Consider the following 24,574-nt stretch of genomic DNA (forward strand, 5'->3'; position numbering starts at 1 on the left):
AGAATGATGGGAAATGCCGTTTGGATAAATCATTAACATTATGTCACGTTAGCAACTATTTAAACAAGCGACTTGAACCCAGATCAGCAAATGTGTGAGTCCATGCAGTGTTGTCAGTATGAGTGGAAATCTCTCCAAAGGAAGCTTTTTGGCATTAGTCTGTTTCGAAAAGAAGAGCGTGTCAAAAGATGAGATATCTACATGTCTACACGAGTATATGAGATGAATGGGTTGAGTTCAGTCAGTGCTGGCAGTGATGGTATCATCAAAATTGTGAGACGTTTTTCAGGTCAAAAACAGATGCGCTCGTGTTGACAGTATGAGGCCAGGTTGCAGATTTAAAGGGGGCATATTATGCAAAAAGTGAGGTTTTTTTTAAATTGCTTGGCCACAAATAGAAACAAGTCATCAAGTGTGAGATGAAACAACCAATTGATCGTGATGAAGCCCCTTTGTACTATTAGGCTACGTTTAGGGCATGTTCCTAGTGGGCACGGCAGCCCCGTTTGGTCGAAATGTGGTCCGCTTTGGGATTTGGGCAATTTTTCTCTCCGTATTCAAGTTTTGCTAAGTTTTCTCACGGTCTGCCACGGTATCTGTGACGTTCCGTGGTGGGATGGGGCTGCTGGGTCCCAAGTACAGTTCTGTCTGCGGTTTACCACGGATGCTAGCACGTTCCCTTCCGGCCTGTCACGTTCTGGTGGGGCTCCCTCGCGTTTGTCATGTTCTCTCAAGGCTTTTTATGTACAATATGAAACATGTACACCCGGCAGCTTTTGAGGATCTTTGTGGCCCGGGCAAATATAAGCGAAGGGCTCCAGAGTCGGCGTCAGCATGGCGGCATAGGGGGAAGGGGCGCATACTGCCTCTTAGTAAATGTTTGATAATATTGTTTTTCTGTCAACAACTAATTCGCTGTCTAACACACAAACACGCACATTCAACATTGCTAATTTTGAACAGGTGTGCCACAGTGGGCATTGTAGCTAAGTTAAACAGATGGCTTAGCTTTGGAAGAGTTGTAGGCGGCAGGTGTGGGCACTTTACTACAGTATGTATGGGACAGACCCTTCTAGACCACACGCGCTGTGTCAGACCAAGATTGAACTCGATGAATCGGCTACTATACACCCTAGCTTGGTGTGAGAACCGTGGCAAAATGTGTACCAAACGCGCCAGAACGTGACAAAAGGCTTGCGAGATGCCGGGGAAAACATTTGCTTCCCGTCCCACTACGAAAACCCTTCCAAGTTGTGTTACGGCCTATTACGCACTGTCAGGTTTAGTTGCGCCCTGTTTTATTTACTACAGTAAACGCCGTTGGGTTTTATTCATAGATTAGTGTTAGCTTCTGATAAGGAACACAATGTACTTGATTGCTCGGTGAATTTGCGGTGGGGAGTATTTGTGTTTGGTCACGTGTTCAAGGATGGACACGTGACCAAGGCTCCTTGGAGTATTTTGATGAAATCATATCATAGAAATGTTATTAAAAAAAGGTTCAAGTTCAAAATTGTTTAAAAAAAGAAATAAAAGAAAAGCACAATATGTCTCCCTTAAATATATTACACGAACAGTTTGTGCAACCGCGTAACCTTCTCACCCAAAATAAAAATATATCTGAATGCCATTGTTGATGCTCGTTTTGTTGACTGACTGGTTTCTATCTTTTCACATAAAATGGTGTGAATACCAAAGATGCAAACCATTTGATCCCGACAGCAAGATAAAACACTCACATAGTCTGTTTGAAACTAAACTACAACGCAACAATGAAACAAACGAAGTGAATTAAATGAACATGGAAATGAACACAGGAAGAAAAAAAAAATCAATGTATTGACAATGAACACAAATACTGTATTCTATAGTGGAACAGTCAGACATTCATAAATTGGGTCATAATGAAGCTGCACTGCTTTGTGAACCTTGAATGTTCCTATCGTCTTTAACATCTTTTACACAGAGATCCCCCAATGCAGCTGCATTCCAGCGTTACACAGAATCCAGCAAAGCAGGATAGCAAAGCTAGCCCTCTAAAAGATGTGCTACGGGAAAATTATTCAATTTCATGAAAATGATTTATCCTTTACTACAAGCAACGTATCTCTGTTAATCTATCTATGCCAGCGACGTATAGTGACAAGCAGAAGAAATAAATCTACTTGTTGCCATTCAAACAACAAATTTCAGACTAGATCATCGTTATTTCAATGTTCATATTTTTTGTTTCATTTTTGTTTGGTGGTGTGCCGTGAGATTTTTCTAAGGTAAAATGGGTGCTTTGACGCAATAAAGGTTGGGAAACACTGTTCTAACTTATAGTACAGTGGAGCCTGAAGATACGAGTTACGCAATTTAGGAGATTTCAAAAAAATATGAGCTGTCGTTCTGCCTATTTTTGCTTTGCCATGCAAGCAGAAATTTGAGATACGAGCGCTGTATGGTGGCAGTGAACTCAACTCACAATAAACAGCAGTTTGGCAAATGTGGAAAAAAAAGAGGATTCAAGCCATTTATTGTCTCTCCCAGTTGAAGTTTACTGTCAAATTAAACAAAATAAAGAGAATTACACATTGTGTTTTTAAAACAACCACATAGCTTTGCCTTAGGAAAGTCATTTTAGCTTAGTGCTATTGAACAATACAAAACGCCAAAGACGGATATTTGAACACAAACGATGGAGCAACACGTAGACATATAATACTAACAGGCATCAATTATTTATTGCAAAAAACAACAAATATTACTGCAGCTCACTGAGGAGTTGTGACTGTCTCTATGTATAGCACGGGCCCCAGTTTGCCAAGGCACACACACCAGGAGCGGCACAATCACAAAGAAATTATTCAAGATGCAAAAATCTGATTAATTCCTTACATTTAATTGTTATTACTATATGTTTATATAAAGTACAATATTATCAAGTACTATTTTCTTCATTAGAAAACACAATGCAAAAATGTTTTTAGTTTTTTTTTTTGGGTGGGCTCGATAGCATTTCTGTTCATTTCAATGGGGAAAGATGATTTCATATACCAGTGGTTCGAGTTACGAGCATGGTCTCGGAACGAATTAAACTTGTACCTCAAGGCACCACTATAATTAGATGACTCCGATAACACCTCAAAAGTTGGAATAATGCTCGGATTGTACACAATAGCAACCTGGAAATAACCTGTGTAAAAGAGGCTTGTGTTGTCTGTCGGGTTTGCATGAATCTCAGAATGAAAAGGCATCAAATCAAATACGATGGACCTTTTTGTGACAATATCAGTTATAAAAATATATGTATATATCTTACAGTAACGGCCTTCATAGTTGTTAAAAGTGTTATTATTGTTAATGGTAAAAGAGCACATCCTTATTGTTTTTTGTTGGGGTTTTGTTTTTTACAGAAAACAGAAGAATTGTCAGTCATTCAAGGAGTTGAATAAATTACATACAGTGTCTTTATCTCCTGGGAGGAAGGACAGCAGGGAAAGACGGCTCTACGCGGATGCGAGGCAGAGACGAACAGATGTCAAATGATGTTTTCCTAAGACGCTCGCTGCTGTCACACGTGTTGCTTTAATTTCACCAAAAAAGCATAACGCTCAATAAAATGGCCTATTGTCACAGAAGCCTCGTAAAACCAGGTATCATTTGGTCTTTCCACATTCAATTGGCAATGAAAAATAAAAACAAACATGAAATAGCGACTGGTTATTTTGTTAGTGCTATAACAAAAACGAGAAAAAAATGCCAGATTTTTCATATTAGCCATAGCCTTAAATTTAATTATGAAATATTACTTGGTTTTTTTTTTTTAGTTCATTTAAAAGAAAACTTTTACATTTTTCTGATTTTCTTTTGCCAATTGAAAATGGAAAGAACGCACGAGTCACAGATTCTCTTCTATAAAACATTTCTTTTCATTGACGAAGGCTGATCAAAACAGTCATCCGAACTCAATCCGTCTCTGCCTCTCAGCTTGGGCGGTGGCTCAAACGGGAGCCTATACGGGCGCCGACCGCCTCCTCTTGCTGCCGATGCTACGGAAGTTGAACGGCCTCATCTTCATCTCCACGAAGGGAATTGAGAACTCGTGACCTTTCCAGTGGTACCAGTTAATTCCCTGCAAGAGCAAGTCAACTTTTCAAAAGCGGCTTGGAGCCACCGAAGTCATTCACATAGAATATTTTGGAAAACCAGGAAAAAAAAAAATCATTTGTGTAAAAAATTCAGAATGCAGCGTCAAGGAGAGAGTGTGGATATTTGAGAGGCTTTTGGCAATGATCCCCCTCTTAATTGCATTCCGGGGACAGACTCGCCAGCGCTTTGCGCTTTAGAGCCACACATACTAAATATAGATATCCTTTATTGTAAAACACACGATTTTTTTTTGCCTTCCTTTGCTGCTTTTCTGACATGCTTTTACAATCCTTGTTTATTGCACTGGGTGATGCCTATCAAGCGCTGTGCCCCTATACTCCACAAAGTGTTCCGCCACCTCTGGATACAACGTGGCAATTTCGATTGGCGCGGTGGCGGGGGTTGACTGTATCTGTCCTTTAATAATCCTAATCCTTCATCTTCAGTATGTTTGTCTTTGTGAATCCTTTCCCCTTCTCAAAATGACGGCGGAAAAGGTTACGAAGCAGTTTGGAACGCTCCGGATGGTTTGCCACTTGGCACGACGCTGCCAGACTCAAAGACATCAGTCGCTTTTCAGGAGGACCAGATGAGCCCTCCACATACACACGCGCACACACACACACACACACGCGTACGCACACAAACAGTCACTGTGATAAACTGTGGCCTTTTTCCCCTCCACATATTTTACCTGCCCGCTCCAGGATGAATTCAATCATTTCCGAGAGTGCAATCCCCCGGGGGAGTGCGGCAGTCAGTTTGGATCGATAAATATCTCGTCTCATAATGGGCGGACAACTGCTGGAGCAGTTACGGTCCTCTGGAAGTGTGACCTTTCATTAGCGCTACGACAGCAGGACAATCAGCACGGCCAGTGTGGCTATTCAATCTGATTCACTTACCTAATTAGCCCCCGAGGGGATATTAGGAGAGTGTTTGACCTGTCTCTTTATGTAGAGAAAGCACACACACGCACACACACATAAGCTGTCAGGCGCTCGGTGACTTGCACAAGGGCACTTCAGTCGAGGATGTTTAGTCGAGAGGGATTGAGCCTTCCATCACCAACACGTTTGGGCAGTAAGCTTCATGTAATTGACCATTCACCTTCCAAATGAAACATGGTTACATTTACTCTTGCTTTCATCAAAAGGATGGACTACATAGTGTACGATTTATAAAAAAAAAAAAAGCATTTCAAATGGCAATGTATTGTTTGGGGTTTCTATGCAATTAAATGCACACATTACTGATATAATGCTGGTCATGTATTACATTATATTAAGTATCACCATTATGCTTCTTACGTCTTAATGTTTGATAACATTCTCCGTGACTATACTAACAAACTAGTGATTTTAGTTCAACTTAAAGAGTAATTACAAGGAAAAGTGTACAGCTTGCATACACAGGACACAAACGATGTACTACCTGTTATGCAGGTATAGTAAAAAAATTAAATAAAAAGCAGGGTTTTTTTTTTTGCATTTTAAATCCTGTTACAGCTTTAGTGTATTGAGATACAGTTTGCTGCTACCAGCTGATTGGTGACATATTGCTTCCCTGCAATTGATCGATGGACCGATGTTCCGATACTGACACAGATTTTGCAAATTTATAGCGACAGAAAATTCAGTATGATTAAATGAACTACAAATGTTTCCAAAAAAAAATCATAGGACATAATTGATGTCCTTTGATTTTTTTGTAAAAGTTTTTTGTAAAACTTATTTCTACCCAACTGTCCATTTCCTATAGCTCTTATCCTCACTAAGTTGCCTATCCCATCTGACTTTGGCCGAGAGGTGGTTGGCAGCATACATACGAACAACCATTCAAACTCACATTCACACCTACTGAAAATTTAGAGTTGTCAATGAACCTGGAATTTGGGACGAAGCCGACGTACCCTGAGAAAGTTCCTACAGTTTTTTTTATCCTAATTTTTTTTCAAGTGGATGATGCACTGCTATTTTTGCTATGTTTCTTTCTCTTTTGGACTGACCTGACTGTGTCTGGACTCGCCGTACTTCCCGTTTAGGTTGGCACGGTGGCAGTTCTTGTACCACCAGGCTCCTTTGTACGACAAGGCACAATTAGTGACAGCGATGTCGTTGTCCCTGTCTTTTGTGGAGAAGGGTCGTCCCTGGTGGTAGCTCAGAGAGTCGCCTGGGTTCACAGGAAAAATAGACAGCGGGCCACAGAGAGATATGTTAGTTGCCATGGCTGCAGGAAATGACAACACGATGCGGGGACGGTAAAGAAGTGGCAGACGTTAAAAAGATGTATACGTTCTGACAGGATTATAATCATGAGCACAAATTGCAGCTTATGGCTGTGTTAATTGCTGTGGGAAGAAAGCAGGTTGGAGAAAAATGTCAAATGACGACAGAGAATAAGTCCGAATTTAAAATTTGAGTAACACTGAAACAATGTGTTTTATGAAAGGCTGCAAACACTCCCAAGTAAATCGAGCACCTACCGGCGGTGCCGTTGTACTCTCCTATCCTGAGCTTATACAGGTTCCTTGCATCTCCGAGGGAGAATTTATCATAATTGGCATAGACTGACTCCTGCCCGTCCTTCATGTCGATCCTCAGCTCGTAGCGGCCCTGAGCGGAGACCCTCTGGATGTTGTCCAAACCTGCGCAACAAGAACGGAATATTGTGATTCTGAAGTACAGCGAACTCATGTTTGTCGCAGGCGATACGTTGCAATAGGTGAAAATACACAATATAGAGAGATCATATTAAAACAGTTTATTTTTTTATTGTGTCACCCTTACCACCAGCCTTAAACTGAGAGTGTCCAAATTTTCCTCCAAGGGCTGCTGACAGAAAAATCTAAGAATCAAGGGCCACTCTTGGACTTTAATTCATTAAACACTTGAGGATCATTAATGTGATATGTTCACAAATTGGACCCTGACACAGAGAAGAAATTGGAGAAAACCATTATACTCGGTTTATACTCCGTTATATTCCGTTTATACTTTTCAAACGGAATAATCTTCAGTAACCAGGCCGTTATGAGGAGAAATGTTTTTACTGCTTTCGTTGAGAAGCGTTTTCTTTGTGTCTTCGCATATCAAGAAAAGCTCTATTAAACACAAATGCATGAATAGTAGTGGTAGTTGTCAAGGGCATCTGACTTATAGGGGATGTGGGCTCTGTAACCCGCCACTTTTTTTGACAAACACACTTCACTAAACTACACTACGTTACACGCATGCTAAAGCTATAGTTGAAATTATTAGCTAGCTAGAAATTCCATGTGGCGGGTTGTTTGTTGGCTAAATCATGCATGTGAGATCACTATTCCTTTGTCAATTTGTATTTATTTTATTTTTTTTCAACAAAAAAAAAACATGGGCAGAAACATTACACGGAAAACAAAGAAGAGCCTGCCTCCACCACATCCTGTGATGACGGCAGTTAGGGAGGTGAGATTAAATAAATCCATCCAGAGCACTGCCAAGGACTTACAGAACGCTAGCGAGATACTGCTAATAAATAAATAAATGATTAAGCGGTAGCTGGAGAAGTTCTCCATCGAATCCCTGTTAGTAGGCTATGTCAAAAACCAGCGGGTTTTTGGTGAGGAGAAAGTGTCAGCTGGTGGAAATTTTGGCCTTTGTTTTGTTCTTTATGTTGTTATATACAACAGGCCCGCCAAAAAGTGTGTTTCCTTTTCCGAGTATTTCGCATTGAAGTACATTATATATTTGTCAATGCAATTAAACTCCCCAAATAACTGAGACAAAATAGTGTGTAACAACCATTCCCATGATGATGTTTTTTTTTTACGTGTGCGTGGTTTTGATGGTTAATTGCATCTTGAAAGACATTTCGATGCTGAGCAATTAACACTAGAATAAAGTGTGACAACCAACCCTGTTCTCCTAAGAGTTAAAACCCATTAAAAAAAAAACACACAAAAAATGTGAGAGTGAGCACGAACGATAAACTGCGATACTATGTCACAGCACTGGATGTTTTTTAGCTGCTAACCTGGGAGGTGTATTTCTGGGTGAGTTACACTGGCAAGGACACACAAACGCGAGATATTGCTAAACGTTTAGAGATACTGCATGTCGTTTAGCGCTGTATCTCCAGATAGGAGTTTGGTCTGACAGATCTCACCTGAGAGATCAGAATACCTCCACTATTCAACTCCAACAAGCTAAGGCGCGTCCATCTACGAGAAGGCTCTCAACTGGACTTTTCCCAGATATTATCTTACCCCGCCAAAGCCTCGGCCGATAAGGACAAGCAATTGTGCTGTAATACGTCAGTGGAAAGGAAATCTAATCGACTGTACAACCCAAAGGCACTTGAGGTGACGGGGAGAGGGGGTGAACAAAAGCGTTTGTAGTAATAAAGTTGAATATAACGCTCAGTCGTCTTTAATTTGCATTGCATAACATCACTGCATGATGAGCCTATAAACATTTCTTCCTTAAATAGTTTCACGACACGTCTCTGCTCTATTCCGAAAGCGCTACGCCGCTCAAAAATGCATTTTTGACAAGCGGATGAGCTCTCCTCCAATAACATTAGCAGTGAAATCACCTTGTCACCTTTTATTACCATCAGTGCACACATCCAGGAGAAATCTACAGGGGAAAAATGGAGACAGGATGTAATTATCATAAGTGTGGTTCCTCTTGGTTATTATATCGTGAATATGACACAAAGGAAGAGGGATGGCACTGGGCCAGCATTATTGGTGGCACTTTGCGAAATACAATACATAACAATGAAGCTTAATCTGTGCATTCTTTACTTGGAGCCAATTAAGTCTTTCTTTCAGTGACTACAGTTCTATAACATTCAATGTATTACTCTTCTGCGTGTGTGTGTGTGTGTGTGTGTAGGGGGTGATTAGTGTTAAAGCTAATGACTCTCAATGGCAATCTGGGAAAAGAATTGTGAAGGTCAACTACTGTGGACATTGCTATTCGGTCTGTTTTGTCTGCAAATGATGCGCTATTTAACAGGACGACAGCATTACAGAACAAACTTATTAGTTATTGTGAAGTAAGAGGTAAAGACTAGAAAGAACGGCTGCCCATGGATGTGGAGTCAAGAATTAGCTGTGTGAAGGATCCTTACATATATTTAAAGATGGAAACCTTCTATTTTCAATATGTTTACTCAATGAGAGTCTAGTGAAATTATTTTCTTCACCCTGGTGTGTGCGCCTTGGCTACCTGGGGGCTTTATAACATGTGTCTACACTCACAAAACCAAGACTCACAATTGACTCACTAAGCTGCAGTAACAATTGTCATTTTTCACAAAGAATATATGCCTGTGAGTATTGTTAGAATATCTATCTACATGGTTTGCTCCACCATTTTGTGTTCAAATATCCGTCGTTTAATTGTGGAAAAAAATGCACAAATCCAAAGTGTTGAAGTGTCTGTTGAGTGCATTTTGAGAAGACCTGCCTGAAATTTCTCTCTCTTAATAAAAGAACCGAGTTAGTAAAAATAGGTCTTACGCCCTCCTCACACAAGCTAGTCATCTTTTTCTTTTTACACACTGCTGTGCTGGACTTACAGAAAACATATCACACATCCAATCTGCACTGACTTTGGACAAAATTTGACTCGACCTCACAGAGAAAATCCAAAACTCTCTTGGGACTTTGTCATGGCAAGCTGCCCCGACAGCACTGACCTTTTGTGGACTCGAGAGGAGCAGAGAGTCCACATTTGACAAGCGATTCTACTGGCGCTGTCACACAATCCTTATGAGTCGATATAATACTTCTCCCAGTCTGAATCTGAAGTGGTTCCAAATCCAACTGAGCTTTTGTTCTTTTAAGTATTACCAACAAATACAGTGGTTCCTTGCGATAAGGAAGACTCGACTTACGAGCTTTCGTTTGGTCAATTTGTTTTGCTTTGACTTCTGAGCAAAACACACAAATGAACACAAACGGTGGGACAACACATGTAGACAGACAGTATAACAATGCTCACATGCATATCGGCGCTTTTTCCTCAGTTTTTTTTAATGCAATATTAACCAATTTAAAGGGTTGAAATTGCTTTGTAACAAATCATGAATGCTTAAAATCTCTAAGAAGTGTTGTCAAACTCGATCTCTTCCCTCACTCTGCGGAAGCAGTGTGCCTTAATTATTGCCTAGATTGAAAGTATGGATGTTTTTTAGACAATAACAAGCGAAAATAGATACATTTGAGTAGGCCTGTTTGGTTAAAATCGATTGCTGTAATGCATTGCAGAAGGAAGCTCATAAACCATGGATTTAAGTTTGCGTGCAGATTAATATCCGCCTGATACACCTGGTTAGTCGGTTAGACCTTTGGAAAAGACTAACACAGGTGTTTAATTTTGTGAAGGGGTTCTGCGTGAGCACAGATCGTGATGAGGACGGCCTCACGATGTATGCTACCCGTTTGGAATAAATTTGCATATTTATTTCCGTATTAAATTAGCGATCGAACAGAATTTTGGGCTGTTGTTGTGCTGATGTTAGTGCGCAACGGAATATGATAGCAATACAGTATAAGGTATAATACCATTTTGAATGAAGCAGTGTTTAGCGTTTTTTTTTTTTTTTTTGGATTTCCTGAAAAGGAGTCATTTTGGAGGTGCGAGGATTCTCCCTGACAGTGACATATTCTTTACCCTTCATGGAAAATGACTAAAATTACTGTAGTTTACTGAGTCAATTGTGAAACTCTTCTTCGTGTGTTTGTGTCTGTGTGCCCTGGGTGGCCAAGGCACACATAGCGGAAATAGCAGCACAATGTCCAATGAAAAGAAGCAAAACATGTGGCAAAAACTGTTTAATTCTTTACGTTCTATGTAATTACAGTATGTCATTACTTTTTTGGGGAGGCTGGAAGAGATTAATGGCATTTCTGTGGGGGAAAGATGATTTGAGATAGTGTTTTAATTACGAGCATGGTCACGGAACAAATTAAACTTGTATCTTTAAACACTACTGTATTATGTACACCAATGTTTCTGGATAGCCCATGCTCCCACTGACATTTCGACACAAGTGGAGTGTGGTGCGGTGCGAGGGTTGCTTACAATGGAGCAGAGAGTCGCTCTAAACCCTGCGGTGACATTAGGCTGCTTTTAAGAGAACGAAAGAAGGGCTTGAAGGCAGAAAACAGGGAAAGTATGTCTTATATTGCACCTAATAAGTAAAGCAAGCGTGACCTTGAAGTGGAAGTGGTCTACAGTCCTAAAGTGCAATGGAAGGAACAGACCGACCTTTACTGTAGGTTACATCACAGACACACTTATGGTCCGAATCCAAAACAGCCTAGAAAGTTGGCAGCTGCGAAACAAATGTTATTCTCTATTTGCTTATAGGTTTTTATACATTTCAATCAGCCATGGCAGGTAAAGTGCTCCACTTAGCTGGATAAACTGCAAATGAAGGATTGATTCATACCAGCAGACAGCAATTTTGCGCTAGCCATTCCTTTTGAGATGGAATGTTAAGACCTTTTAAAAGCCTGTGGCGCTGAATAGAAACTATCAGAGATCACTCCAAATTGGGGTTCGATGTAAAAACGACATTAGTGTGTGCTTATTAGACTTTACACCGATTTTATCGGGCTGATCGGTATCGGCCGATAATTTGCATTTTATGCTGATCGGCTTTAATGTCATAATTCGCCGATCCGATCAATGACGTCATCGATCGGCTCGGCAAAAGACATTTACTCCGTGTCGCCATCGTGCACAGTATATTTGAATCCAAAAGCTAGTTTATTTTTAGCCTTGTCGCGTGTCTTTTGACGTAGTATTGGAAATAGCTGAGGGCCAATAAAGTTATTAAAAAAAAAACATGTTGGCGGTGTAGAACAGACAACACGTCTGAGACAGGCAACACGTAATTCCCGGATCAGACTACAAGACAAATTTGCTCTTTCACAATTGCATTGTCAGACTACTGCAATAAAATCTTGTATTCCGATACCACCGCATCACGTTTTTTTTACGATCAGTGGGCTTTATCTTGTCAACTCAAATGTGACCGGATACACGCGTTACCGTGGCGACGACAACAAGAGTGGATCGCACCGACTGTATTATGAGGACAAAATGGGGAAAAACGTGTGTTGGTGGTCACCGGTGCTCAGGACAGGAGAGGACGTTCGTTTAAGGCTTGCTTGAGGTATTTTCACGTACTTTTAATACGATACGGCTCGCAAGCAGGCAACAAAAACGTTATGTTGCCTAGCAAGCTCGTGGGAGCACGAACGGTTGTACGTAAACATGCCGCCGTACACAAGTACACAAGTATATACAGTAAATGAACAGGTCATTTAAATAGACACATTCCTCCATCTTGTGGTCGGATCGGTGATCGTTTTTTTAAACTCGCTGATCGGTCCCAAAAATCCTGATCGTGTAAAGCTTATCACTAATAGAAGGACGTCTGCCTGACCCACTTTGTATCATGAGCCAAAGAAATGAGAAGTTGGCATTGTAATGGAGTGATAATGTAATACCGTAAAACTCCCTGTGGTTGTATTTAATTTCTCTCATCAAGAAGCTAAAAAAACTTCTTCCTCTGAAGTTCTTAATGAAATATTCATGTAATAATCTCCTTTAATCATCTGTAGCAAAACAACAACAACATACAAAATGAGGCATTTCCAGAAAGGTAACTCATTTGCACATTTAGTCATGAATATGATTATTGTTTTATAAAGAGGGGTGGCGGCATCAAAACAGTGAGGGTCTCTTGTTGATTTGTATTTTCTGGGCGTAGAAGGCAGTGAGATTTCAAATAATCAAAGTGAAAAGGGTTCTGCCTTTGTGCAACATATTGGCAACATGTTCTCTCCTCATAAAACAACAATTGATTGAAACAGAATGGTACTGTATTCCTTATATCGTGGAGAAGTATTTGCTTTTTCAAAAAAGGAAAAAGCTGCACAAAGCAAGAACATACCTTTTCTATTAACATTCATTGACATCATTCCTATATTATTCATCTTTCACAAATAACTGTGTTTAACGACCCGAGCCTAGCTCCGTTCATGTCTCTGTTTCTCCTGGGAAGATGACAACTAATAAAAAACTGCATGGTCAAGAGACGACAACAATGCATCAATGCAATTCCATCTTCTTAATTATGTTACTCATTTTCAACACACAAACAAACAAGGCAAAATGAGTCGCTCTATCTAGTAGAGAAGAAGGCAAAATAGAGTTTCGGCAACGTTGAGATAGCAAGCACTGCTATAAACACAACAGTATACTTTATAAGGACCACAGGTTCCATGTCAATGAAAATGCATTTTGTGGAAAAGATTAAAAACATTTACAGTATATTTCAACGTACGGGTATGTCAAGTGAAAATGGAGTTTAAAACAACATTAAAAAAGACTATTATGGAGAAAGTGTCATGAAATATCATGACTGAGGCAGACTGGGCTCCTCGCAACACACAGTAAATATGGATGCAGACAATGTTGTCACATCCACTGGAAGACACCCCCTCATACTATACAAATAATGATAATAATACTAATAACTCTATACAGTGCACTTAGGTGGTTGTTGCTGTTTTGTTTAGCAACAGAGGTCAAATGGGCTAAACTCCTTCTTTGCGAGAACAATAACGTCTATGAAATGAGATGATTACAGAAATTATTCAGCCTGGTTTGTTAGTGGAAGTAATGAGACTGCTGCATGTGCACAAAGTTGAAATTCAAATCTGTAAACCAATTATTTCTAAGGTCAATGTTGTAAGCTGAGTTGGAAATGATATTAAACTGTTTATGACATTGTAATTTGTGGCGCAATTACGCTTTAAACTATCAATGTAGGCCAGTGATTCTCAAAGTGTGGTACATGGGTTCCCTCTTGTGGTAAGCAAAAGAATCACTGAATTAGATGTTCAAACTGTGAGTAATGTTACAGTGGTTTCAACTTATTTTAAAATCCAGTACAGTACATTTTTTGAGTACCATTCAATTGTATTTAACTTAAAACAGCACATTTGCATTTAATAATTTAGAAACTGCTATATTCTAATGTTGGTACTAGGAAAGCTGCGTATTCTTTACGGTGGTACATGGAGTAAAAATTTTGAGAACCACTGATATAGGCAATTGTAAAAATGATTTTTGGGAGGGGCGGGGGGAGGGGGGTGCGTCATTTACTCACGGTTTTAAGTTCAAATAGCGGGGATAACTGTATTTGATGAATTACGGTATGTGCTTCTTTGACCATTCGTGGGACAGCCAGTGAGCCTTACCCAACCAGAATTCATCCTCCAGGTTCCCAAAGCCGACCCGGTAGTCACTCCACTTCCTGGAAAAATCTGTCAGGCCGTTTTGACGTCGCTGAAACACCTGAACAAAAACAGTGATAAAGGATTCGAAATAGGTATCCATCCATCCATCCATTTTCTGAGCCGCTTATCCTCACTAGGGTCGCGGGAGTGCTGGAGCCTATCCCAGGTACACCCTGAACTGGTTGCCAGGCAATCGCAGGGCACATTTAAACAAACAACCATTCGCACTCACATTCACACCTACCAGCAATTTAGAGTCTTCAATCAACCTACCACGCATGTTTTTGGGATGTAGGAGGAAACCGGAGTGCCCACGCGGACACGGGGAGAACGTGTAAACTCCACACAGGTGGGACCCGGGATTGAACCCCGGTCCACAGAACTGTGAGGCAGACGCTCTAACCAGTCGTCCAACGTGCCGCCTCAAAATAACTACATAACATACATAACAAATGTGTCATCAAATGTGTTATGGAAGTGATTGGGGCCACATCTTACAATCCAGCCTCCTTCGTCCGTGCTCATGTCACAGTACACCTGCACGCCCTGGCTGGGGTCCCTGTTGATGTAAATGGTGTAGACGCCGCTCAGCGTCTCCCCGTTCAGCAGGTGCTGGGCGCAATTCTGAGGCGTCGCAAACAGCCGACTCCCTGCGGAGGAGCAGAGGAGGTGGAGCGATTACATACTTGAGAGGATTGGCGCTTTTGCTGCATACATGCCCGCTACCTGGACATAAGCACCGGCTTAAACGAAAATGGGATTTCCCCTTCCCACCTACCGCCCACCTGCCACACAACCAGACCCCCCCCCCCCCCCCCTCCCTGAAGCTGAACTTTGTACTAAAACTTGATCAAATGAAATATGGCACTCTGATCGAAATTGCAATACTCTTTACCTTCTCTTTACACTTACAATTTTTACAATGTTACGTAAAACATCAAGAGAACATTTAAAGGTTTTAGGATGGTACGTTTGAGCATAGAAGGAATTAAATTTCTCTTCACAAAATGATCTTTTTCTTTTTCTTTGAACTCTTAGTCCTGGGAGGATCCACAAAATCACTTGATCTTGAATCATGTGTGTGTGTGTGTGTTTATGTGCGAGTGCGTATTAAGTGCACCTGTGGTGAAGGTGGTGGAGACGACAGCGCTGGTGTCCAGACCCCTCGCTGCTTGCAGCTTGACGGTGAACTCGGTGGTCTCGGGCAGACCCTCCAGGCGAATCCACGTGTCCTCTGCGTCGAGAATCAACTCCTAGTGAATGAGAACACACAGTTAGACTTCAATAGACGTTGAGGTAAAAGTGGGCTACTTTAAAATCCCCATTACTCTGTGCCAAAACACAAAAAATCAAAACACTGGAAAAATGAACACAGGAGATGTGCAGAGAAGCCTTTCGGTTATTTCTGTTCACTAACAGAACTGCATAATTTTTACTAAATAAACTCAAAGAATGTGGAAGAAAAGCAATGGTTTAGCTATATAAAAAAGTTACACCTTTGTTGCTTCTACATGTGGGAAGTAGAAATAAATGTAAATGTCGGACCAAATGCAGTTTGTATCAAGGAGGAACGTGCTGAAATAGGAACAAACGCATGGAATAACACAAGAGCGAGTCGTATTTAACAGCAGCAGCACCATGTTCCCTTCTATTCTATTCTATTCATATATTCACTCACTTTGAATTCTTACAGTTTAACAATAAGTGCTTTGAGCAAAACCGACCTTCTCAGCTACAGACTGAAGTGCACCTTTTCCCTCAAGGCTTGAAAAGTATTTTAAATGCGTTTTGGCTTGAAATTCTCTGATACCTTGGCTGCTGAGCCAGGATTCTTAGCCTCAGAGATCATAAACTACTATAATTCGATACAGTAGCTTATCTGATTAACATATACAGCGCATAATAGATTGTAATGGCCCATGTTTTTATGTGCTGCCCTGGAAAGATAACGCCTCACCTTTCGTTCACAAGGACGAGCGTACGTCCGTCGGGCATCTGACCGAGTGCAGAGTAAACCGCACCTACAAAATCACCACTCTGCGTTTCGAGTTGTATATCATCCTCGCTTTCGCCTGCAGTAAACGTCTTGTCTTGACCCTAAAAACTGGCAGTGTCCTTGGAGCTGGGAGGGAGACAGCATTTACCGGCTGCTCCCTTGCATTATTCACATGGACACATTGCCGGGAAATGTGTGATATATATTTTACCTTAAAACCTCTTAAAACTGTATGGCTGGATTTATACTGCATGGTTCAAGTCACACAATTTTAAATTTGTTGCTCTCAGGTGGCATGATTGGGATATGCTTCATGGCAAGCGAGATTAGAGGGGGGAAAAAAAAAAAACTGTTTGGAATCGGAATAGTCAGATCGGAATCAGGCCTCTGCCAAATGTGGGTAAAAATCCAATATGTATCACAAATAAACAAAAACAATTAAATATGGGTAAAATCAATTTGACAAAGTCAGCGCAGGCCAAATCTCAGGAGACAATACAGAAACATTTACAACGACATGACTGTATGGTAAGCAAGTACCACTACAGTACGTATAGTGGTTTCCCTGCAGGTGTGAAGTACAATTAACTGTAGATTAAACGTGATAAGCATTTGCTGACAAGCTCTGAGATGCCAACACTCGCAGTGTACCAGAATGCCCGCGAGGCGCAAATGAGTACACTACCAACATCCTTCCGATTCCAACAAAACAATGCAGCCTTCGTTATCTTTGTCTCTCTGGGTGATATCGCAAGCACTCGCATCCTACAGTAAAGTGTGAATTAATGCGCATTGGCGCTAACTAGGTGTCACTGTGCCCTTCTTTTATGCAGTACATATATATAAAAATAAATAAATACCTAAAAACACAGTCATTTGCTTTCGAAAACGATCAAGAAAAAGATACTTTATCTTAACAAGGATATATAATGAAAACGAGACTTTTTGATGTTTTATATATGAATACAGTGGTCCCTTGAGATGAGTTCAATTTGTTCCATGATCATGCTAGTAACTCAAATCACAAATCCATCAATCCATCCATTTTCTGAGCCGCTTATGGTCACAAGGGTCGCGGGAGTGCTGGAGCCTATCCCAGCTATCTAATCATGAATGGAAATGTTATTAATCAGTCACAATCTCCCCCAAAAATCCAACAAAAATGTTTGTAATGTATTTTTTATCAGTAAAATAACACTATAATATTGTACAGTACAATAATATACAGTAATACCATAATTTACATATTAACCGACCCCGCATCGAGTTTCTCCACCCATGACATGACTGTCAGTGAGGCTTGGCGAAGATCCTGAGCCACTTTCAAGCGACAGTTGAGGACTACACCGTGAGAAACACTATCATGAAGTAGTACTATCCAATAGAAACAGCCACATCCCCCCACGGGTGCAACTGCCCAGCTATTATATCAACACCAAAAGCGGAGCTGCATTGAGTCTTGTACAATGAACAGATTAGCTTCTGATTAAGTGGCATATACTTGATTGCTCGGTTAATTTGTCAATACAGTGGAGGGGAGTGGGGGCGGGGTAAATGATAAATGTGGCACATGCGCACAGTGTAGTGTAGTGCTGCCTCCACAAGTAATAATTCTTGATCTTTAGGGTATTTTGACAATACCCTGCTAAAAGCCTACCAGACGTGATTAAAACAAACGGGAACTCTTTTAAATTGTGAAAAAAAGGCATCCTACGTCTCCTTGAAGGCGCTTTACATACACAATACAGAGTGGCGTGCTCTCTGCATTTAACCTGTCCCTGAGGAGCGGTGTAAAAACTCCAAGTATTTTCAGGCCGATGTAAAGACTCCCACTGGAGATGAAAGCTAACCTTTTATACTGCCAACTGCTGCTTCATTCATTAATAATGTATGTCTTTTGAATAGCCAATAGCTCACAGAATGTCTTGAAATGTCTCGGAGTGCAGCGACTGAACATAGAACACTAAAGTGGGTGATATGGGATCACTATAGCAACAACAGATGCTAATCTCATAAAGAGGATTAGAATTCCTACTTTTTTAATGGCGCTATTGCTAGTCATCTATAAAAGTCATGTCATGCACACATACACTTCTGTTTCAAAGTTTGGGGTACTTAGAAATGTCATTCTCATTTTGAGTATATCAATGTTCTTATTTCGTATATCGGCCAATTTATCGGTTATTAGCGAATATATCAGATATCGGCCGATATATCGAATATCAGCTTTTTTTAGCCTCCAAAATTGGTATTGGTTAGGCTCTATTAAGTACGTTACAGTCACATTCTTTGTGACACGTGATATCTGACGGTCAATCATGCTAGGTTACTATGAATGAAGATGATTAATACTAATATACAAGGACAGAAGGGGGAAAACCATGTGAAGTTGTTGGATTAAGACATCAAATGCTTGTGAAGTGTAGCCACAGTATATGTGACGCTTACTTTACGGTTGCCATCCAGTGACTTGTAGGTGAGCATATAGTTGTCGATTTCAGAGATGGGCGGCTGCCAGGAGATGAGAGCGCTGCGGTGATTCACTTCGCTGGCTGTCAGGTTCAGAGGAGCGTCCATGGCTGTCGAAAGCACGAGAATAGAAGAACTTTGAGTGGTTTGACTTGGTTCTGCCTGGCTTGGAACATCTTGATACGTGCTCTAAAACTACACAAAGGTGAACACACTTGCATCAAGATACCTTAACCAGTCTGGTTTTAAAGGAAAAAGCAGTGGGAAAACAAAGCTAACTTAGATTACTTCTGTTCTAATGTTAATACTCGGCATAGGCAACATCATCGATTAGTTGATGCATTGATTGAAAATAATTTTGTCAATTTGTGTGGAACTGATAGTTGATTGGGTCTTGAAGCAAATGAGGAAAATGGGAAAAGTTCCAGTCAGTCTAAAATTTTGTACAACATACAGTTGACTTTGAAAAGATAGATTTACATTTCTGCTGCTAAATAAGCAAAAAAAGCTGGGGATTGAACCCCGGTCCTCAGAACTGTGAGGCTGATGCTCTAACCAGTCGCCCACCGTGCCGCCACGATGCTAACTTGTTACATAGTATTTATTGTTGGGAGAGAAAAAAAAAACGATTATTCATCAAGCATTTGCTGCCATCTAAAATGAATACAAAAATAATAATACTAAATAAATAATTCCCCCATTGTCGATCAAGAAAATTGGGTAACAAAAGTGTCCTAGACAATATGCAAGATTATTACATTTTAATTGATTCATATGTTGCGCTTCTATGCAAAAAAAATATCTGAATGTATAATTTGATATGAATTTCCATGAATCAGAACAAATAGAGCAGAGCTCAAGGTCAGCTGTCTGTCTGATCCTCGCCTTGTTAAGAAGACAACGTGTGTGACTCATTCACGATGAGGCCAGATGCACCAGACGATATTAGCGGCAGTAAAATGGTCGGAGCAGCTGCAGCGAGCAAATGTCGCCACACGGGCTGTAAATTAATACCCTGGAAATGAGACACAGCGGGCAACATTTAACTGACCAGCCGACGTGTCATTGACGAATAATTGCTTACAAAAGGCTTCAAAGAGACGGCCGGGCAGAACATGGGCTGTAAGAACGTTTTTCTCAGGTCACTCAAGGACCTTTAAAGGGATGTTTTGGGTTTTTTTCTTCCTCAAAAGCTGTGATGAAGAAAAGCAGCACCGGCCCATCTTCAGCTTAACCTGAGCCGCTTCTATTAAATATACGAAACACACCACAGTACCGCTGAGGGGGCCATCTGAAAGTGATTTCTGTATTTAGATATTTTTCTTTTTAGGCCTTTTGATCTGCGAGTGTAAGTCTGAAAATAGATTTGAAGGATGAGGCCATGCCCAACAAATCTCGTGCATGACAAAGTGGTAGTTCTGTGCCTCAACACTTTTGATTTTTGATTTAATGTAACAGCATAATGTCTTGTGCTTCTACTTTAATTCTGAAGTTTACAATCTAAGCAGGAAATGCTTTGACTGCTTTGATTGTAAACTTCAGAGTCAAAGTTGTTTCTGAAGATGAAACTGAGCCTTATCAATTTTGTGAGAGGCAAAAATTGGTTGGTGTACTGTAGATGATTGTCATGAGAAATGGAAATAAACAAATCAGTATCAATATTTGCCTGGATGGTGAGTTTCTTTTCCAGTAAAAACAAAGGAATCAGAATCAGAATCATCTTTATTTGCTAAGTATGTCCAAAACACACAAGGAATTTGTCTCCGGTAGTTGGAGCCGCTCTAGTACAACAGACAGTCAATTTACAGAACACTTTGGAGACAGAGACATTGACAAAAAACAATTGTGCAAAAATATGCAGAGTCCTTTAGCACTTAGAGCAGTTCAAATAACTAATATTGAAATAGTCCGGTGCAATGACCATTGTGCAAAGGGCGCTGAGACTTCAAGGAGTGTATGCGGTTTAAAGTGACGAATAGCGCGATAATCTGGGACTGTTGGTTGTGCAAATGTTACAGATACTCCTCAATCAGTGTGCAAATGGAGCAGATGCTACTCTGGCATGAGTAGCCAGTATATGCAAATAGTGCAGCATGGCGAGACAACCACAGTGAGTGCACGAGTAGTACATAATTGGCCCCACAGAAATGTGACAACGAACTCAAGTAAAAAAAAAAATTGCCAGCTTGTTGTAATGGAATTATAGGTTAGCTGTTCAAGAAGTTGATCGCAAGAGGGAAGAAGCTGTTGGAATGTCTACTAGTTCTAGTTTGCATTGATCGGTAGCGCCTAGCTGAGGGAAGGAGCTGGAAGAGCTGGTGACCGGGGTGCGGAGGGTCCGAGAGGATTTTGCACGCGCTTGTCTTAGTTCTGGCAGCGTCCAAGTCCTCAATGGTGGGTAGGGGGGGTACCGACAATCCTTTCAGCAGTTTTGATTGTCCGTTGCAGTCGGAGTTTGTCCTTTTTTGTAGCAGCACCAAACCAGACTGTGATGGAAGAACACAGGACTGATTCGACTACCGCTGTGTAGAACTGTCTCAGCAGCTCCGGTGGCAGGCCGTACTTTCTCAGAAGCCGCAGGAAGTACATCCTCTGCTGGGCCTTTTTGAGGACGGAGTTGATGTTAGTCGCCCACTTCAGGTCCTGAGAGATTGTAATTCCCAGGAACTTGAAGGTCTCGGCGGTTGACACAAGGCGGCTGGACAACGTGAGGTGCAGCTGTGGCGAAGGATGCCTCCTGAAGTCCACGATCATCTCTTCAGTCTTGAGCATGTTCAGCTCCAGGTTGTGTCGACCGCACCACAGCTCCAGCCGCTCCACTTCCTGTCGATATGCAGACTCGTCACCGTCCTTGATGAGGCCGATGACAGTGGTGTCATCTGCAAACTTCAGGAGTTTGACAGTCGGGTTCGCTGAGGTGCAGTCGTTCGTGTAGAGAGAGAAGAGCAGCGGAGAGAGGACACAACCTTGGGGCGCCCCAGTGCTGATGCTGCGTGTGGATGAGGTGGCCTCCCCCAGCCTGACCTGCTGTGTCCTGCCCGTCAGAAAGCTGTAAATCCACCGGCAGATGGCAGGTGAGACGCTGAGCTGGAGAAGCTTGGATGAAAGGAGTTCAGGGATGATCGTGTTGAAAGCTGAGCTGAAGTCCACGAACAGGATCCTCGCGTAGGTCCCTGCACTGACGAGGTGTTCTAGGATGAAGTGCAGTCCCATGTTGACTGCATCATCCGCAGACCTGTTTGCTTGGTAGGCAAACTGCAGGTGGTCCAGCAGGGGACCTGTGACACTCTTGAGGTGGTCCAGCACGAGACGTTCAAAGGACTTCATGACCACAGATGTCAAAGCGACAGGCCTGTAGTCATTCAGACCCGAGATTGCAGGTTTCTTGGGGACTGGAATGATGGTGGAGCGTTTGAAACAGGATGGAACTTCGCACAGTTCCAGAGATCTATTGAAGATCTGAGTGAAGATTGGAGCGAGCTGGTCCGCGCAGACTTTGAGGCAGGATGGGGACACGTGGTCCGGGCCTGCCGCTTTGTTAATCTTTTGTTGTTTGAAGATGCGTCTCACATCCTGTTCATGGATGGTTAACGCAGAGGTCAGAGGTGTGATTGTGGTCGCGGGTGCGGCCGGGTGGGTGTGTGGTGTGAAAGTGTCCTTTTCAAATCTGCAGTAGAAGGTATTCAAGTCGTTGGCTAGTGTGCTATTGTTCTCAGCTTGGGGGGATCGTCGCTTGTAATTAGTCAGCGATTGGAATGCATGCCAGACTGATTTAGAGTCGTTTGCGCCAAACTGTTTTTCCAACTTTGCTGCATAGTTTCTTTTTGCAATGTTAATTTCTTTAGTCTACCGAGCAATCTCAAGCCTATTATGAACATCCTGCAGGACTGAAGTGAGTGGAGCAGCAAGACCCATTTCCACATTGATTCAAAGTACATCACATCCTCAAACGCAAACTGGTGATTGTCAAGCCCACCCAAGTTTTATCGCACATTACATTACGCCGCACGTCCAGTGTACTCTTGACTCTCCCCAAACTGCTTTAAATCAGGCACCGTGACAGTGCCACGGTTTGAGTCACATCGCATCAGTTTCCCTACCTTACATCACCTGTGTTTTGGGGTTCAAGTCCTTGAAAACTTATTGGTCAATTCATGACTCAAACAGCTGCCATACAGGTCTGTGTTAGAGAACAGAAAGTTGTGTGAGAACATTTGGGCATGTACATTCAAAGGTTAAAGAAGTTCAATTTAAGGTTGCCTGTAAATGTCAAAGAGCATTTTAAGCCTGCCGAACACCGAGCAACATGGCTATACCCCGGTTGACTCTCTCGCAGTGTGCGGCGTTCAGCAACTAGTGTTCATGAGTGGCAATACATCGTGTATTTAGAGCAACCACACAATTTTGCATTTTGCTAACTTAATGCTAAGACACAATACCAAACGCCATAGATGGACTAACGGTCACAGTAGTTGTGAAATTCTTCATCTGTTTTCATGACTGTAATATACTGCCCTCCGGTGGCCAAGTCTCGCACACCAGACAGTCGCAATGAATTAATCATGATGCACAAACTGTTTAATATGTTACATTCTATTCAATTATGCGATTACTATATGTTTTATAAAGCAAATATTATAGTGCTGTTTGTTTTAATTTAAAAACACTGCATTTTTTCTGGGGGGGGGGCTAGAATGTATTCAGGGCATTTCCATTCTTGTGTTTTTACTTAAGAGTGTAGTCACAGAACAAATTAAACTTGCATCTCAAGTGGAGAGAAGAGCAAAAGATGATGAAAAAGGAGCGAAACCAACTAAGAGCAACTCCAGAAGCCAGAAGACTGAATGTACTCCAAAGTTTCACTTACAACTACTGCAACGAGACCTGCAGATCTCGGATTGGACTGGATGGTCACCAAAGACATTGCAAGCCGGCATGACCTCTACCGGTGTTGAAATCCATTGTCTCTTGAGGCAGAAGGATGCCAACATGTGATAGCTCGGTCATTAAGTTTCCTCCGGAAACTTTATTCTTAGCGATTCTGATCGGCAGTTCCACATCGGGAAACTTTACATTTTAATAGAGAACAAAGAAAAATGGAAAGCTGAGTGTGTTTAAGAGAGCTTGCTGACTCAAAGGTGCATTCCAAGATTTAAGAGAAAACTGCAGTCCACAGTGACAGTGACAAATTCACACATTGCACATTCCCGCCATATTTGAGCTCCCTTGCACCTCATTTTTGCCATTCCCTCCTCACCACCTATTCCCACATCACCCGGGCCTTTGCCTCTCCATTGCAGTCTTTATCTTCTCCCTTTGCTTCCTCTCACAGCTCCACACAGCCACTCCGTGTCCACCTTCTCCCCTTATCTGACAAGTGCCCATTCTGGCTGCATGTGCTAGAAAATGAACAAAGTTTATCTTTTGGCTTGTCTGGATGAAGCCTATTGTTGAAATGAAAGGTGAGAGAGCAGAGAGGGAATGTTTCTTTTCAATTAGTAAAAAATTACCATGTGACGTTATTTCTCCATTTAGATTTTTCAAAATTTTGCTCGGAATAGGATTGAGCTGAGCATTAACAGAGAGTATAAACAAAGTTTGATGGAATAAACAGACAGAGAAGCAGCAGATGGGATCATCTGTTCATGCTTTACAAAGGAGGAATT

The 24,574-nt window shown here is 41.5% G+C and overlaps 1 protein-coding gene across 9 annotated transcripts in view; it reads right to left on the bottom strand.

Annotated features, from left to right (window-relative positions):
• Positions 1 to 1,627: 1,627 nt before the first annotated feature.
• Positions 1,628 to 24,574, bottom strand: part of tnr (tenascin R (restrictin, janusin)) — a 178,180-nt gene continuing 155,233 nt past the window's right edge. For all 9 annotated transcript variants that reach the window (XM_061797969.1, XM_061797970.1, XM_061797968.1 and 6 more), the window contains 7 exons: positions 18,888 to 19,018; positions 15,564 to 15,696; positions 14,942 to 15,093; positions 14,405 to 14,501; positions 6,620 to 6,781; positions 6,143 to 6,306; positions 1,628 to 4,117 (listed from right to left, as the gene is read on the bottom strand). In XM_061797969.1, coding sequence (XP_061653953.1) covers positions 3,998 to 4,117; positions 6,143 to 6,306; positions 6,620 to 6,781; positions 14,405 to 14,501; positions 14,942 to 15,093; positions 15,564 to 15,696; positions 18,888 to 19,018 — 959 coding nt within the window. In that variant the 3' untranslated portion in view covers positions 1,628 to 3,997. The remainder of the gene's footprint in view (positions 4,118 to 6,142; positions 6,307 to 6,619; positions 6,782 to 14,404; positions 14,502 to 14,941; positions 15,094 to 15,563; positions 15,697 to 18,887; positions 19,019 to 24,574) is intronic.

The sequence above is a fragment of the Phyllopteryx taeniolatus genome, chromosome 14 (assembly GCF_024500385.1).
Source record: "Phyllopteryx taeniolatus isolate TA_2022b chromosome 14, UOR_Ptae_1.2, whole genome shotgun sequence".
In the NCBI taxonomy this organism is placed as follows: Eukaryota; Metazoa; Chordata; class Actinopteri; order Syngnathiformes; family Syngnathidae; genus Phyllopteryx; species Phyllopteryx taeniolatus.